Source organism: Fragaria vesca, linkage group LG1 (genome assembly GCF_000184155.1).
Source record: "Fragaria vesca subsp. vesca linkage group LG1, FraVesHawaii_1.0, whole genome shotgun sequence".
NCBI lineage: Eukaryota > Viridiplantae > Streptophyta > Magnoliopsida > Rosales > Rosaceae > Fragaria > Fragaria vesca.
In genome coordinates, this window is record NC_020491.1 from 6,105,927 (window position 1) to 6,124,053 (window position 18,127).

Here is an 18,127-nt window from a genome sequence, read left to right on the forward strand (position 1 = left end):
ATTAGTGTATATATATATATATATATATATATATATATATATATATTGTTTGGGTTTGAAGATATTGGATTGGAACTAACATTATATACTGAAGATATATACAACTACAAGATATTGATTTCATTGACGAAATTATACACACAAACATTGAAGTTTTCGGATATTCTCTAATTTGCATCTAATTACTTATAATATTTAAGTGCCGGCTTCAGGAAATATAACCGTAGTCGAAGTTCACACTCGACCTCCATAATTATATTTGCAAAGTAGAGGAATTTGTTCACTGTTGTACAGGATTGGATTAAAAATTTAAGAGTGGATTGTGATGCCAGCATAATTAAACAAGGACGACTGGATATGGTTTAAAGGGTCATCGGATATAGGTCCATCACATGTGTCAAATCAAAGTTCATCACCTTATGGAACACACAGGATAAGCAACTCTCCCTATCTAGCTCCTCATCCTCTTCTTCTTCTAGCTTCCTCCATCCGAAGCATATGCATGACTCGGAATGGATCAAAACTATAAGGCTTTATTTTCTTCTTATCCCTTCAAGAAAATGATTTCTAGTTCCGTTAAGGAAAGAATCATATCCCTATCGATATGAATTTTGTGTGACTTCTATGTCAAATAATGACAGCTTATTCTGTCTACATGTCTTCCATCTTGTGATGGAGAACTAGCAAATATAAATTTGTTGATAAACAAAGACTGTCTTCTAGGCTTCCGGCCTTGGTTACGTTGTTAATCTTTTCCCCGTTTTGTTATATGAATTTCTAGATTCCACTATCGTACAAATTAATAAAACAATATCTTTTCACAACCAATTCATGAAAGATTAGTTATTATGTAGTTTAAGTCGTTGTAATGACTATTATATGTCGGTGAAACTTAAAACACGATATAGAACAGTATAGATTGAGAGAGCTGCAGCCGAAGACCGGAGTTCGAGCCTTCTGGATGATCTTTTCAGGTTGATCAAACAAACCAAAGTTGTGTACGCAACATGTAATCAAAAGGAGACGTGAACTGGTAAGTTTGGTCAATTGATCAAGAAAGCTGCTGAACCTCCCATATTTTCCATTACTCCATTCCTATGGTGGTTGGTTGGCTTTGATCCAATTGCAACAGGCCAAGACGCTGGTCGGGTCCCAATTAACATAACCAACAAAAGCATGACATAGAGAGATTGAGCCAAGTATCCAACTTCTCCTTTAAGGAAAACTTCACATTTGAGATTGGTTGGGAAAATGGTAGGTGCTGCTCGACTTCTGCAACACATTTTTCAGTTCCTTTGTCAACAAAATTGATAGCAGAAACTAGTTATAGATCGAGATGGAGACTCGTGGAGGTGGAGTTGGTTGTAGTTAAACTAGAATGTTATGCATCTTCAAAACTTTCATTGTCAATTAGGAAAATAAGTTGAGCAGTTGATCATATAACTAATCAAGAATAGAGAAATTTATGAACACGTACAGATCATCCTAATCAGAGAGATTAGATTGGGAGTTGGTTTAAGTTTCAATTAGTATACCTAATGACTAAAATAGTTGTGAAGTCAAACAACAAATCGAAATGGATGATTTTCTGTTTCAGCTAGAATTTTGTTAAAGTGCTGCACATACGTCAATATCATTAGGATTCAACGTTTTGCCATATTCAACCGTTTTCGGCTTTCTGGTTTATGGCCCCAATTGATTTTTTAACGTCTTTGATTAAAATCTGCTGGAAACCTCTTTTGATTTTGGAATAGCTTGTATGAATAATGGGCGGCACCAAAGTTCAAATGCATGATGCTGCCATGGATGTGGATGTGCAAGTTGATGTTTTGCATACTGGATAAGTATGCCCTACCAAAATATGTGTACATGAAAAATATAATGTTAAGATTAGATATAAAATATGTTAAGTTGTTCGATTGTTCGTTTAATATCAATTGTAGTCAATGATTTAACTAAACAGTCATGAACTGTTTAGAATATATGTGATTGAAATTTTAGACTGTCCGTACGTACTGTCTTCATCAAAAGCACGGAATTGATGTTGATCGACTCCTTTTATAGTAAAAGACTTCTAGTAGTTGGCCAAACTAGATTATGAGGATACATAACAAGGGGGTGAAGCGATAAACATTGAGATTTTGATGCCTAGCTAGTGGAAGTAATCATACACATCACGTTGGTGTAATGTACAAGACTTATCGTATCACATTGTATATGACTCGCAAGATGGATAATTGAAACTGTGACTATCATGCACATTACAATTTGATCTGATAACTATGCCTCGTCATTTATAGTCATTGTTAGGCAAATCAGAATAAAGATCTAATAAATTAGCCGACCAAAATTGAAAACTAAGAAATGCATGCATGCATAGGCTGCTTAAGAACCAAAATTCAAATATCTTCTAGATGAAGCCATGCAATTATCGTTTCTAAATTCATATCTGTTTGTTTTTGCTTCCAAATTTTTATGCACAATAACAGATACTTCACTCTCAAAATTCCATCAAATCAAAATTAATTAGCTCTCACCATGGATATGTTGCTTAGCCTTCGAGGGTTTAGGTCGACAACGATATAACGAAAACGAGAACGAGAGTGCTTGCTTGAGACAGCAGCACCTTATCATCAACCTTTGCACCAGCTGCTAGCTGGGTTTTCCTTTTCCCTTCATCCAAGCAATTGAAAACTAAGATAATATATATGGAGCCCTCATACAGGACCTACAAGAACCCAGAAAGGCAAGGAAGTTTGGATAATTACCAAACAAAAACCCATCCACAATAGGCCCTAGTTTTATTCCAAATTAACTTTAGCCAATCTCTTCACCTCCTTTTGTTCGGTAAACCTTAAACGATTGGTATTCGCTGCTCTTTATCTTCCAATTAGAGTCGTCGTTATTGTTTCATCGTCTGCATGATAGCAATATGAAGCTTTTGTCTCATGTGTTATTAAGGGTCCCCAGATCATATCTACGAATAACAACTAGGGCCAATGGATTTGGCCAAAGAAAGAAAAGGTCAAAAGGCTCGGCCAACTGGGAATTATTATATAAATCTGCAGAAGAAACTAGCTAGCTGATGTGGTATATCTTCATCGATTCTACTTGTGCAAATCTGGGGAAAGCCAGATTTGATGGCTTCGATCTACTTGTCGATATGAAGAATCAAGTGCACCCTGCAGGCTGCAGCACTCGTAAAAGATGGTTAGGGTGTTGCTTAAAGGGTTTGAAATTACAATTATTGATAACATCAAACGTGACGTTCTCAATTTCATGCGACAGTATAGATGGCTCAGCAGGCCCGCAGAAGAGAGCGATGGATTTGGATGGCAAACCATCATCATCATTATCATCGTCTTCTAATCGTTATTATCCATAATCTTAGCTTTAATATGGTCGAGTGGAGATGTTGTATTACACGTACACTGAGACGTACTACTTCATCGATCTTAGCCAAATGTCAAGAGAGAGATATACATGCATATTGGCCAATCCAGGCGGCTCCCTTGTGTTACAGAATGCTGCAATTATATATATAGTCAAGCAAAATGATTAGCCGTATAAATTGAACAAAAATTAGTTGAAACACGTCGTGATTGCATGTATAATTGTACGAGAATGCTACTCTTAGGAGTATATATCGTATATCAATCATACAAACCGTATTACATCACACCAAGTTTGTTTTATATTATAAACATATATTTATTAATCAACTTTTGGATTTATGTTTTCATAAAATGTTGAGTGCACGAGACAAATGAAAGAAATAAAAGACTAATGAAAGCTTGACCTTTGAAATTAACAAATCAAAATGGGTAATGCAATAGTATGAAACTATGGATGTACAACAAAAGAATATTTGCGGACCCTCCTTATTTTAGCTTTTTGCTTGAAAATGAATTAAGTTGCATGGAAACGAACAAACCCAGCCATCTCACCACTTTTGGAACCGATCTTTTTCTTTTCTTGAAGGATTTAATTTGTTAGGTTTGGTACTTTTGGTTTATTGGTTAATTACTTGTTTCATGTTTCATGTTTACGATTATTAGGTACAAGTGCAACCGATAAAAGAGTAAAGAGTTGTAGTGTTTTCCTCACTAATCGAACCAAATAATTTAACAAAGCAGCTGTAAATTCTTAATGTTAACAAATTAGGCAGAGAACTTTGATATACTTTTCTTTTTTCGTTTAGTAAATACACAACTTTTAGCATGCGTCACATTTCTTTGGAGTTCTAGAAGTCTAGAACTTATATTTATATAGTCGTGGTTAAGTTCATCTTAATCTTAAGGAAAACATGCATGAATAGTACTTGAGGAGAAACAAAGATGCATCTATTCTATCTAATCACGGTCTCTAGTTGAATTGGCCGGTTAGAGGAGGACAAACATTATTTTCACGGATCACTTTCTGAAAATCTAATGCCTAAAGACTTAATCACAAGCAAAGTATATCGATCCATGAAAATTATGTCTTATCAGCTCTTTAATCTAACCTGCCTCATTTTTATTTATTTATTTTAACAAGTCCTCGCTTATGGTAGTGGATTCCTTAGCCAAATCATCATGTCTTTCAAGTAAATTGACTGTTCATCAAATAATTCGTTAAAACATTCGCATCCATTCGTTTTCATGTCAAACCAACTACGGAAATTATAACTCGTTTCATTTTAAAATAAATGTGTCGGATTTTGGGTTTCAAAATCTTTAACCATATTGAGGAAGCAACAAGTCCAACAACAACATCCGTCACTACGGAATCAACTTTTAAATCATTTCAATTAACTTGGAGGCAAACACAAATCATAACCTTATATTTCAAAATTAAGCCGGTGACATTTCCTCGCTACCTATAAGTTGAGTCGCAAGTGATAAAATGGACGTGTGAAGAGCTTGAGTACGTGTTGTGCATGTCTCTGTGTCACCATGAGAATCAAATGAGTATTCAAATAATGAAAGTTAAGCTTTGAATTTAATTAATCTTGATTGTTGATGAATCAAGTCCTTTGTGCCGATTTAATTATTTAGATGCATTATACATACTGTAATCCTATATATAGTTAATGACCTGCATGAAATAAATATAATGATCCTGAAATTGGACCGATCTCGAGGTAGCTCAAGGAAGATATTGAAAAGAATGAACAAGTTTGAATTTATACTTATAATTGTTTTTGTTTAGAATTATAGACTTATTGTACTACGCTCGACTTGTATACTCAGTGGTAGGTCACTAGTCACCTTATCATCAAACTTCCATAATAATTTCTTTCTTTTCTCTTTGGGAAATTTCTCTTCTGATTGCTTCGTTAGGCCATTCGAATAGACATCAAGATCAAAAGCCAACCACCTTGATGCGTTTTATGTCCTAACGTTTAGGAAGAGGAATGCTGTTTTTTGACTACTATTGATTGTTGTAGGCACCACCAAATATGCTTCTCACCATCCATGATTCAAAATCGTGTACATTCACATACACACAAGCGCATTTGGATTACTATATCAATAACTTTATAAGAATACGAGTAAATTTATCTATTAATCGAGATTGTTGAAGATGTAATTTTGATGACAATAGAAAGGTTATATGAAACAATAAGCAAGACGGACCAAACGTGAAGGATTTTACATGCAAATGGTTGAAATGAAAATAAAGTTTATTGATCAATATTCCTAAACTAGAATTCATGAGAATATTTCATATCCATATTTCTCATAATAAACGAAAAAACAAAAAGATCCTTATCTTAAATGAAATCCAAACTTCTATAATTGAGTTATACAACTAATTAAGGAAGCTTCTTCAATATCAAAAATATATGGTGCTTTATTTTCTTTTCTACCGCCTCTTATCAAAAACAGATTCCCTTGCCGGCATGGACAATCACATTGCTTGGCTTTCTTATATATTTTAAATAAAGCATAGCTCACAATTGATGGATCATTTCGTTTTCCTTTTATGTCAACTAAAATAGACGCATCATTTAACAATTTGAGTGGCATGCAATAACTCTTGAAATGCCATATTGCCAAAATCACTTATTTTATTTTCTTAAAAAGAACTTTGAGTCAACTATATATACGTAGCTAGAAGGATAAGTTCCAACAATTCGATCCCATTTTGCATGATTTTCTTCCTAAGAACTTTGGATTATAAACAGACCAATGATTCAATTAGTTTATTAAGTATTATGAGCAACATAGCGACTGGTTTTGGACATAACTAAAATATATGAGCTCGTTAATAACATGAATGTTTCTTTACAAATCTTCATGTAAGACCGAAGTGAAACGCAATCCATATTCTATCCAAAAAAGAGGCAACCAATTTGGTCACTCTTTTTCCTTGCATCAAGCAGAGTAGCAGATCAATCATTGTCTTAAACAAATAAAGCTCCTTCCTTGATAATAGACTACCACTTATGTACCAAGGCCCGGATCAGTAGGCTTAATCTTTGAATTGCTCAGTTACGTGTGACAGAGGTAATAGACCATGAATGAATAATTTATGAAGTCCTATTTGGTCTAGGACTTTTAGCATTCAGTAGACTTTTAAGTTTTAACATTCATTCCTATTTGGTCTAGGAAGTCCTCTCTTGTATGGTTACTAATCCTTTTGGAAAAAAAGTTATTATTTTTAAATTTTATTCTAGAATGGATTTGACGTTTAAAACTAACAACTTTGATTCGCACCCGAATAAAATTTCAACGTTTAACGTTAGAGTATTGATTTGTAAAGTCATCCCGATACTAAGGCTTAGTTTGGTATTGTGGTTTAAAAACTTAATTTTTTAAAAACTCAGTTTTAAATAAGCAACTCCCAACCTGCTTTCTAAAATCGTGGTTATTTAAGCTAAAAAGTTTTAGATAAGCACGTTTTAAAATTTTATCAAACAAAAAATCTATCTAAAATAGTGATTATAAGTGATTTTAATCCCCAAAACTCAATACCAACATAATGCAACAGATTCATACTGAGGTTTGACATGCAACTTAATGGAAAGATAACTCGGTGGCCACGTTTAGTTTACCTAAGTAGTTGAAACACCAACACATTTCTCTTATCATTACGAGCAACCACAGCTAAACCGTGAATCAGAGATCTATCATTGTAATCTCCATCAACTACAAGATTAAGTCTAATTTTAGCAAAAATGTAAATACTCAGAAAGGGGGAAAATACTATTTTCAACATAGGTAGAATTTCTTTATCCTCGTTTGGTCTGGTGAACTTGAACAACCAATTCCTTTAGTTCTGTTTTCTGGTTCCTTGTATTTTATCTTAAATCATTTCAGTTTTTTGACATGATTATCGTTTTGGTAATTTCTGAAGAAAAGTATACACTTCTGTTACGGACCGGTAGAGAGACCTCCACTTGGAATTTGACTGTACTCTGCAAGAGCAGATTTCTTTTCTTTTGGTTCATCAAGATTGCCACCCCAAAACGAGAAGTGGGACCTTTCCGTTGCATAGTTACATGACTTACATCCCTGAGTCTCTATAAAGCAGTTGTGGAGCTACTCCTTCTCTCAGCAACTAAACTAAACTAAACCAAACCAAACTCTCTCTCAAATTCTCCACCTTCAACTCTGCCATTCCTCTCTTTTATTTTTTAAATATCAAAAGCATCAAAAGGAAAGCGTGTGTGTGCAAAAACCAAAACCGAATCCCCATACATATAATATTCAAGTCCCAAGTGAGAGAAGAAGCCAAATTCAGAGTTCATTGCTTTGAGACAGGCTTTTACCTGGGTTCTCCCTCAAACAATGTGGAACGTCAACATGTGGAGGACCATGTTCTTCCTACTGTTTCTGGTTTCATGGCTCTCCTCTGCTTTGGCCTCTGTTGGTTATGACCACAGAGCTATTATAGTAAATGGAAAGAGAAGGATTCTCATTTCTGGGTCTATTCACTACCCCAGAAGCACACCTGAGGTACTTTACTACCAATGCAGTTCTTATGTAAATTGGGTTTTCAAAATAATTTCAGAATTCCTGTCAGTATTTTTAAAGCTCAAGTTTATTGATGTTTTGGGTTTTGCAGATGTGGCCGGATTTGCTTCAGAAGGCCAAAGATGGAGGATTGGATGTGATTCAGACATATGTGTTCTGGAATGGCCATGAACCAAGCCCAGGAAAAGTAATATTCAAAAGCATTCAGTTTTCTGCTTTCCCCTGCAAATTATCTATGTTTTTTATACTTACTGGCAGCTTTACTTGTTTTTCACAATTTCAGTATTACTTTGAGGATAGATATGATCTTGTCAAATTCATCAAGCTGGCACAGCAACATGGTCTATTTGTTCATCTCCGGATTGGTCCATATATTTGTGCTGAATGGAACTTTGGGTAAAAATATTAAGCACCCAGATATTTCTCAAAGATTATGTCTTTTTCATGTATGTAAATATGACTATATTCATGACTCTGTTTTTGCTTTGTTTCTGAAACAGAGGATTCCCTGTTTGGCTGAAATATGTTCCCGGAATTGCTTTCAGAACAGACAATCGTCCTTTCATGGTTTGGCACTAAGAATCCTTCATCACATATAATGCTCCTATTTTATTGTATTTAAAAAAGAATTAGCTAACTTTAATTTTTGTAACTGTTTTCCAGGCAGCAATGGAAAAATTTACACAGAAAATTGTGTATATGATGAAGGCAGAAAGGTTGTTCCAAACTCAAGGAGGTCCTATAATTCTGTCACAGGTGAGAAAACTTGCTCAACTTGGTCTTTTTTTCCTACAATTGGGTCAAATTCTTTATTTTTTCAGTGTATTGTTTCACTTTTGTTTTTTCTGCTGAGGAAATTTTAGTATTGGGCAGTCAATGGGGAAAGTTACTTATATTGTATTTTTTATCAACTTGATTTTGACAGATTGAAAATGAATATGGACCGGTAGAGTGGGAAATCGGTGCACCTGGTAGATCTTATACTCAATGGGCAGCAAAAATGGCTGTGGGTCTCAACACTGGGGTTCCATGGGTTATGTGCAAGCAAGAAGATGCCCCTGATCCAATCGTAAGCTATTTCTGCACATTCTTTTTGAAGTTTTCCAGTCATTTTCTCACAAGAGTTGCATATCTGTCTTTCATTTATTGTGGCCCTATGTTCTTGTTGGGGTGTCTTAAAACAGCAAATAATGAACTTGACTGTGTTTGTCCCCAGGCTATAGTTTATTATGAATTTGGTTTAGATGTCGAACTCCCCACACTAGCTTGTTTTGCGATTGTTTTAGTTTTCTTGAGACATTTCATCGAACATCTTATCCCGCATATCTTTAGAAACTCATCTTTGCTGAAGCTGGAGACTTTGAAAGTCCATTAATTTGGGTTGGTTTAGTTAGCAACTGAATCTCTACTGTCCAATTGTTTACGCCATTAAAACCATTAAACAAAAGGTTGAAGATTTGTACCCCCTACAATAAGGAAGACTCAAGGTATCCCCTATCCTTATCTCTGACACCTTGTCATCTATTATGTGGCAGATCGATACTTGCAATGGCTTCTACTGTGAAAACTTCACTCCAAACAAGAATTATAAGCCCAAAATGTGGACTGAAATCTGGACTGGATGGTAAGTCTCACATGTTGCTTCTTGACAGAAATTTAGAATTGATTGCTGTGGCCTGTGGGTACTACTTTGTGCTGACTCTTTGTGTGAACTTTACAGGTATACAGAATTTGGTGGGGCAGTTCCTACTAGACCTGCACAGGACTTGGCATTTTCAGTTGCAAGGTTTATTCAAAATGGTGGTTCTTTTGCCAACTACTACATGGTACTTATTCGCCTTCTATATATTTCCTAGCTAAATTTATCTTTACTGATGTTGGTAAAAATATCTGATTTTAACCATCTTTTACTCCGGTTTTGTTACAGTATCATGGAGGAACAAATTTTGGCCGAACTGCTGGTGGTCCCTTCATTGCAACTAGCTATGACTATGATGCACCTCTAGATGAATATGGTATGCAAATAGCCTCATAATCCTTTTACTTACACATTTAACATTTCCTAGTCAGGAATTGGTTATTAACCTAACATGACCAGATCACCTTACAGTCTGTTACTTACCTAACATATGCTCTTGCCTATTTATTCCAGGACTACCAAGGGAACCAAAATATAGCCATTTGAAATATATGCACAAAGCCATCAAGATGGCTGAGCCAGCTTTATTGGCCACTGATGCTGCAGTGTCAAAACTTGGAAATAATCAAGAGGTATGGGTTTTCAAAGTTGAGCTATTTGAAAATATGCACACAGCCTTAAGAGAATGTTTATAAACCGTACTAATTACAGTTATGTGAATGTTACTGTGATTCTCATAGTGGTGATCAAATACTTGTAGGCTCATGTATACCAGTCAAGATCTGGTTGTGCTGCATTCCTTGCCAATTATGACACAAAATACCCCGTGAGAGTGACATTTTGGAATAAGCAATATAACCTGCCACCTTGGTCCATAAGCATTCTTCCTGATTGCAAAACTGAAGTATTTAACACTGCAAGGGTGAGGAGATATATATATTTGTTCCTTTGCTTAGTCTAGTAAATCGACTTTCTTTTTTGTTACCTAAAATTTTTATAGACCGTAAATTACATATTTTGTTGGACATTTCTATTATGTAGTATTGACAGAGTTCTCTGCTACAGGTTGGCCAGAGTCCACCAACGAAGATGACACCAGTAGCTCACCTTTCTTGGCAAGCTTACATTGAAGATGTTGCCACATCTGCTGATGACAATGCATTTACATCAGTCGGACTTCGTGAGCAATTAAGTGTCACTTGGGATAACACAGACTACTTGTGGTACATGACAGAGTAAGTACTTTACAATCTTTTTCTAGATTTTCTACATGTTATTTGCTTTTGCCAAGTTACTCATTGAAATTTCTGTTGCTCAGTATCACAATAGGTCCTAATGAACAATTTTTAAGAACTGGAAAGTACCCCACTCTCAAAGTCGATTCAGCTGGGCATGCCTTGCATGTTTTCATCAATGGTCAACTATCAGGTAAATGAAAGTTTGAAAGAGGATCTGCTTATAACACATTGGAGCACTCCAATCGGTTTGAGTCTGACAACTTATGAGTTTATCTACCTTTACTGCAGGATCTGCTTATGGAACATTGGCGTCCCCCAAATTAGAATTTAATCAGGGTGTGAAGCTGAGAGCTGGCATAAACAAGCTTGCTTTACTTAGTGTTTCAGTTGGTCTGGCGGTTAGTTCCCTCAATTCTCCATTGTGACTGTGGCCTTTATTTAACCTAGATATAGAAACTGACATATATGCAAAACAGAATGTTGGTCTGCACTTTGAGACATGGAATACTGGAGTTCTTGGGCCAGTCACGTTGGCTGGTGTGAATTCGGGAACATGGGATATGTCACGATGGCAATGGACCTACAAGGTATGTTGTTCTTTCATTTTTCTGTTTCACTTCCTTCACCAGTAAAACTTCCTTTTGTTAACCCCATTAGCAAGAACTGAAGCCAAGACTTCTTAACTTTTTGTTGAGGCAGGTTGGCATGAGAGGTGAAGATATGAGCCTCCATACCGTCAGTGGAAGTTCTTCTGTTGAATGGGTACAAGGATCACTATTGGCTCAATATCGACCCCTTACATGGTATAAGGCTATTTTAAATGCACCACCAGGAAATGCACCATTAGCTTTAGATATGGGTAGCATGGGAAAGGGTCAAATGTGGATTAATGGTCAGAGCATCGGACGCCATTGGCCAGCATATAAAGCACACGGGAGTTGTGGTGCTTGTTACTATGCTGGTACTTATACTGAAAACAAATGCCGAACAAATTGTGGACAGCCCTCTCAGAGATGGTGAGTAAAGTTCATCTTCTTCATGTCTATGCATGTCTTTGTTTTTGTGAATCAGAATGATCATGATAGAGCTGTTTTTCCAGGTACCATGTTCCCCGCTCGTGGTTGAAGTCAAGTGGGAATTTATTGGTTGTGTTTGAAGAATGGGGTGGTGATCCGACTAAGATTTCTTTGGTAGCAAGAAGTTGAGTTTGTGAAATTTCTGGAGGAGATCCAGCAAATTTGAAGATTGCAACAATAAAGTCTCGTATAAATTTGTCTTCAATATATATATATAGGCCTTTACAACCATAGCCAATTGTAAATAGTGAAAATGTTTGGTTATATACATAGCCACATAGGTATTGTATACTAGGTCTACATGCAAAGTATGTATTCCTTAGATATGCGCAAGCATTTTCTGTATCTCTGTAAAGAAGTGTGGAAGAGCAAAGCAATTTCTTTTTGCTTGTAAGAATAAAATGAGAAATCAATATAGAGCCTACTTTTGAATGACATTTCAGCGTCTGCTTTAGCTTCATATCATTGTCTCTGAGGGAGTTCACAAACTTGTCATCCTTGTACTTCTAGTGCAGCAGAGAAACAGATTGGCATGGTCTCTTTTAGTAACAGATTAGTGTTCTTTGACTCGAGCCATAAATGACATCTTCTACATCTTCGTAGACATCGAATACTTCTTGTCCTAGAGGCTTCTACTGATGCAGCAGTTTGGATTAGGCTCAAGTACAGGCTGCCCTGCATTCCCATGCTAGCATCAAATAGCGAAGCATACAAACTACATCAGTTTCACTCCATGGAATCAAGTTCTCAACCCCTTTGGGGCAACCGCGCAAAACCAGCAGGATTCTCTATTACAATTTATTTTATGCAGACCAAAAACTACATGTGTTTTTGCTTCAGATCAATGCACATTGCACCCCCTTGTGTATTGAATCCATCTAACCCTCTATTCCGAGTCCAAGTTACTTGGTCTGTAAGATAAAACCGACAAATTTGCTGGGTAGTAATTGCAAGGGGATAAAAAATTTGTCAGTCATTTCTTGGCACACTGGCAAATGGCATCTTTGATCAAATTAACTGAACTAGAAACTCAACCCCAGAAGCTAGACCCGTGATGCACAAATCTACTACCACCATGTCACATGTTCTAACAAAAAAATGCTGCACAGTTTGCATACTAACAAAATGTCTCTAAAAGATACTAAATTGTAAAAGTTCTGAATGTTTAATCCCACATAAACCTAAACCAGAAACTCGTGTTCAATTATGGAAGATTGTTTTTTTTTAAAAGTACTTTTTATTAAAGACAAACTCTTTGGTGGTTGGAATTGACAACTTGATATGAGGAATAAGACCCCGTGAATGGAATAATCATCTGCTCCCTCCAAACACAAAGAAGCCCTTCTCTGCCTCACAATCCAGAATGATCTCAACGCCGCCGTGTCGACATTCTTCGACGCCACAACAAACACCGTCCGGCACCCAATTCCCGCTCTCTGATCTGAAGCGGCTGGCCGGAAAAAGGTACTCTCTTTCTGAATTTGGACCCATGAAATTATGGTTTAACATTCATTCTGTTTCTTCCTTGTATGTTTGGTCTGACTGTCTGAGAAAATCAGTGTCTGAAAATTTCAGTTTCTACAGTGCCCTTTGCAGTGCTGGTCTTGTTCTGCCAGCTGGATTTTTATTATATTTATACATTATTAGTGTTTGTCTAGGTGGTGCCAATGTGGCATCTACGTGGTGCCAATGTGGCATCCATGTAGGCAGAAACTGTTTTCTTGACCATAAAGTCAACTATGAATGTGTCCTACCGTCACCTGGTAGGGAAAGCCTTACAACAGTTCGATGCATTCTTACATCAGAAAATCCTACAATGCAATATTGCATGTTATATCGGGTCATTTCGTGAAAATGTTTGTGTAAGAAAGATGAGTACAAGGAGTGAAAGGCACCCATTTAGCCATTTAGCCCAATATTTGTAGAACCCTTACGCTTGTGTGGTTTTCCATTCTCTTTTAAGCCTGTGAAATGCTTCACGCAATAAAATACCACATGCCTTCACCAAGGCACAAAGTTTTTCTTACTTTTGAAAGAGGTTGTTATTCTGATATGATTTGATATGGAAAGTAAGCTACAGATTAAAAGAGCTCAGCACTTTGGTTTACTTGTTATACAGCCTCTTGTTTTAGTTAGGAAAGTAATTAACTGCTTTGATAAGGTTATTGTTTTGGCTTAGGATATGATTATTACTTGTTCTTTAAGCCTTCCTATTTGGTCCTGGAGACAGGAGGTGAAAAAATAGCATTATAAATTTGAATAGACTCTCATTGTTTCATGCCATCTGCAAATTTCTGAATAATTTGTCTTCATTTGCTTTGTTTTCTCTCCAAACTTGAGTGCATTTGGTATTCAAGGTTGCGAATATTCATATGTCATATTCTTATTTGTCCATGGATTTAGTGCAGTCAATGTGGAACTGTAACAAGTTGAAGGCCAATGCCTCCATGTTCCTGCTGTTGTTTCTGTTTTCATGGCTGTCTTCTGCTACAGCCTCTGTGAGTTATGACCATAGAGCTATAATAATTGATGGACAGAAGAGAATTCTGCTATCTGGTTCCATCCACTATCCCAGAAGCACACCTGAGGTACTAATAATGCCATGTGATTTGTTTGTACCGGTTTCTTTAGCCCTTTTGAACTTGCAATATTAAGGCATTGCATTGAGATTACTAATACTTTTTATTGCACGCTGTTATAGATGTGGCCGGATTTAATCCAGAAGGCTAAAGATGGAGGTTTAGATGTTATACAAACCTATGTGTTTTGGAACGGGCACGAGCCTTCTCCAGGGAAGTATTATTTTGAGGATAGATATGATTTGGTTAAGTTCATCAAGCTGGTCAAACAAGCAGGGCTATATGTACATCTCCGGATTGGTCCTTATGTTTGTGCTGAATGGAACTTTGGGGGGTTCCCTGCTTGGCTCAAATATGTTCCTGGAATTGAGTTTAGAACAGATAATGAGCCTTTCAAGGCAGCAATGAAAACATTTACAGAAAAAATTGTTGGTATGATGAAGGCAGAAGGGCTATTTCAACCTCAGGGAGGTCCCATCATTATGTCTCAGATAGAAAATGAGTATGGACCTGTGGAGTGGGAAATCAAAGCCCCTGGTAAAGCATATACCAATTGGACGGCGCAAATGGCTCTTGGTCTTGACACTGGGGTCCCATGGATAATGTGCAAGCAAGAGGATGCTCCCGACCCAATTGTAAGCTGTTCTGCACGTTCTTTTCAACATTTTTCTACTGTCTTGTCACATTCTTTGCTGAAGTTTCGACTTTAGAAATCAGTTTCTTAGGTTGGTTTTATAAGTGATTGGATGAATGATGTATCCATTACAAAAAACAAAGCTTCAAGACCTATCCTTAATATTAACACATTATAGTTAAATATGTGACAGATTGATACTTGCAATGGTTTTTACTGTGAGAACTTCACTCCAAACAAGAAGTATAAACCTAAAATGTGGACAGAAGTCTGGACTGGCTGGTGAGCACACATGTTTGCTTGTACAACTCAAAAATTCATTTACATTCTTGTATTGTTCTTCAATCCTTACCGGTTCTGGCTCTTGATAAAATTAACAGGTATACAGAATTTGGAGGGGCAGTTCCTACTAGACCTGCACAAGACTTAGCATTTTCAGTAGCAAGGTTTATTCAAAATGGTGGTTCTTTTGCTAACTATTATATGGTTAGTTTTTATCCTTTATATATCTAAGTTATTTTTAATAGAGTATATTTTCTTATTTTTATCCTCTGATCTTCCCATTTTTCCAGTATCATGGAGGAACAAATTTTGACCGAACTTCTGGCCTTTTCGTTGCAACTAGCTATGACTATGATGCACCTCTAGATGAATATGGTACGCAGATATAATTAGCACCCTATTGTATTCTTGGTGGTTATAATATGTTAGGTTCATGATTCTTACTTCATACATTTGATCCTTAACTTACCAAACCCAAGAGAAAGTCTGTTGCAATGGAATGTGAAGTGAATAGTGGAAGAACATGTTACTGATAGATACTTGCATATGAATTCCAGGACTACCAAGGGAACCAAAGTGGAGTCATTTGAAATATTTGCACAAAGCTATCAAATTAGCTGAGGCAGCTTTAGTGGCTACTGATCCTGCAGTGTCATCACTTGGAAAGAGTCAAGAGGTAATATTTTGCAGCAAACCTAGAAAATTACTACATTTTACCAAGTTATGCTTGTTTGAAATTTACTATGATTCTCAAAGTCGGTGATTAATGGCGCAGGCTCATGTATTCAATTCAACTTCTGGGTGTGCTGCATTTCTTGCAAACTACGACACAAAATACTCGTCAAGAGTGAGCTTTGGGAATAGGCAATATAAGCTGCCACCCTGGTCTATAAGCATTCTTCCTGACTGCATAACCGACGTTCTCAACACGGGAAGGGTGAGGAGGAAATGTAGTTCATTATGCTTGACAGTTGCGATTTGTTTCCATTTCAGTCTAGAAAGTGCAGTTAATTTTTACTTGGAGATTATTTTATGTGTCTTGACATAAGGTTGTTCTTTGTAAAGGTTGGCCAGAGCCCGCCAGTGGATATGACACCAGTAAATACCACCCTTTCTTGGCAGTCGTACATCGAAGATGCTGCCTCTTCTGCTGATGACAGTACATTTACATTGGATGGGCTCTATGAGCAAATAAATATCACTAGAGATGCAACAGACTACTTATGGTACATGACAGAGTAAGTGTTTACTGTGTTTTAAGCCAATGCCTTCTTAGAAAAAAATAACTTACACATCTTTTTCTGGGTTGTTGAGTAACAAAGTTTCTGTTACAGTATCACAATAGGTCCTAATGAAGAATTTCTAAAGAATGGTTCTTATCCTCTTCTTACTATTGATTCAGCTGGACATGCCTTGCATGTTTTCATCAATGGTCAACTATCAGGTAGATGAAATAGAATGACACTATGTTGATCCATGTACTACAGTTAAGCTTTAACTAATGTATACCTTAACTGCAGGAACTGTTTATGCGGGATTGGCCTTTCCAAAATTAAGATTTAATGACACTGTGAAGCTCCGAGCTGGCATCAACAAGCTTGCTTTACTAAGCATTGCTGTTGGTCTGCCGGTTAGTTTCCTCATTCTTTCATGATTATAGTTTTCGGAAACAGTCAGAGATGGCAATTGACATGAATGTCTTTTCTGTTGTACAAAATGCAGAATGTTGGTTTGCACTTTGAGACTTGGAACGCTGGAGTTCTAGGGCCAGTCACATTGAAGGGTCTGAATTCAGGAACATGGAACATGTCACGGTGGAAATGGACCTACAAGGTTTGTCTTCTTTCGGCATTTCCCCTCCACTGTTTCTTTTCTTTACCCTCGGAAAGAATTAAACCAGACTTTTATTCAAAGGAATTGAACCAAACTTAGAGTTGTTGGCATGTATTTTGTGAGCAGATTGGAATGAGAGGTGAAGCTTTAAGCCTCCACACTGTTAAGGGGAGTTCTTCTGTTGAATGGGTAGAAGGACCATTATTGGCTCAAAAACAACCCCTTACATGGTACAAGGTAAGTTAACTTCATTGCTCATCCAGTCGTCCATGATACTATAAAGGGTTTAATCAAAAGCAACGTGCTAACTTGTGCTGTGATATTTCCAGTCTATATTTCGTGCACCACCGGGCAATGCTCCATTAGCTTTAGATATGATTAGCATGGGAAAAGGTCAAGTATGGATCAATGGTAGAAGCATCGGGCGCCACTGGCCTGGATACATAGCACATGGTAGCTGTGGAAATTGCTCTTATGCTGGAACTTACACTGAAAACAAATGCCGAACGAATTGTGGCCAGCCGTCTCAGAGATGGTGAGAAAAGTTGAACCTCTTAACGTTATGCCTCTTTCTTTGTTTTGTGAATTAGTGTTATCATAACAGAGCTGTTGTTTGCAGGTACCATGTTCCGCGGTCGTGGTTGAACCAGAGTGAAAATTTGTTGGTGGTGTTTGAAGAATGGGGTGGTGATCCGACTAAGATTTCCTTGGTAGCAAGAAGCTATGAAAGTTTAGAGCAGACCCTCTATAACATAGCGAGCTCCAATCATTTGAGATTGCAACTGTAGAAGTCAAAAATGTCTGGTTCGGTTATGTACATAGTACATACTACAGAGTACAGACTACAATAATGATGTAATATTATGATATATTTTATCATCAAGA

General features: G+C 36.8%; 2 protein-coding genes and 1 non-coding gene across 3 annotated transcripts; 2 read left to right on the top strand and 1 right to left on the bottom strand.

Annotated features, from left to right (window-relative positions):
* Positions 1–724: 724 nt before the first annotated feature.
* LOC101297870 lies at positions 725–2,642 on the bottom strand. Its single transcript, XR_183695.1, has 2 exons — positions 2,538–2,642; positions 725–1,272 (listed from the first exon to the last, which is right to left on the bottom strand). It is a non-coding gene; the product is annotated as an uncharacterized LOC101297870 (transcript).
* Positions 2,643–7,543: 4,901 nt separating this feature from the next.
* LOC101298058 (beta-galactosidase-like) lies at positions 7,544–12,387 on the top strand. Its single transcript, XM_004287511.1, has 17 exons — positions 7,544–7,943; positions 8,053–8,148; positions 8,245–8,357; positions 8,462–8,528; positions 8,625–8,717; positions 8,887–9,030; positions 9,497–9,585; positions 9,682–9,787; positions 9,889–9,976; positions 10,114–10,232; positions 10,361–10,522; positions 10,666–10,835; positions 10,919–11,028; positions 11,127–11,236; positions 11,315–11,425; positions 11,538–11,854; positions 11,938–12,387. The coding sequence occupies exons 1-17, from the start codon at positions 7,776–7,778 to the stop codon at positions 12,041–12,043; spliced, it is 2,169 nt and encodes a 722-aa protein (XP_004287559.1). The 5' UTR covers positions 7,544–7,775; the 3' UTR covers positions 12,044–12,387.
* A 1,938-nt stretch (positions 12,388–14,325) lies between these two features.
* Positions 14,326–18,106, top strand: LOC101298355 (beta-galactosidase-like). Its single transcript, XM_004287512.1, has 14 exons — positions 14,326–14,502; positions 14,616–15,128; positions 15,321–15,409; positions 15,508–15,613; positions 15,700–15,784; positions 15,967–16,085; positions 16,185–16,346; positions 16,475–16,647; positions 16,744–16,853; positions 16,930–17,039; positions 17,132–17,242; positions 17,369–17,479; positions 17,572–17,777; positions 17,862–18,106. The coding sequence occupies exons 1-14, from the start codon at positions 14,326–14,328 to the stop codon at positions 18,028–18,030; spliced, it is 2,241 nt and encodes a 746-aa protein (XP_004287560.1). The 3' UTR covers positions 18,031–18,106.
* Positions 18,107–18,127: the final 21 nt, after the last annotated feature.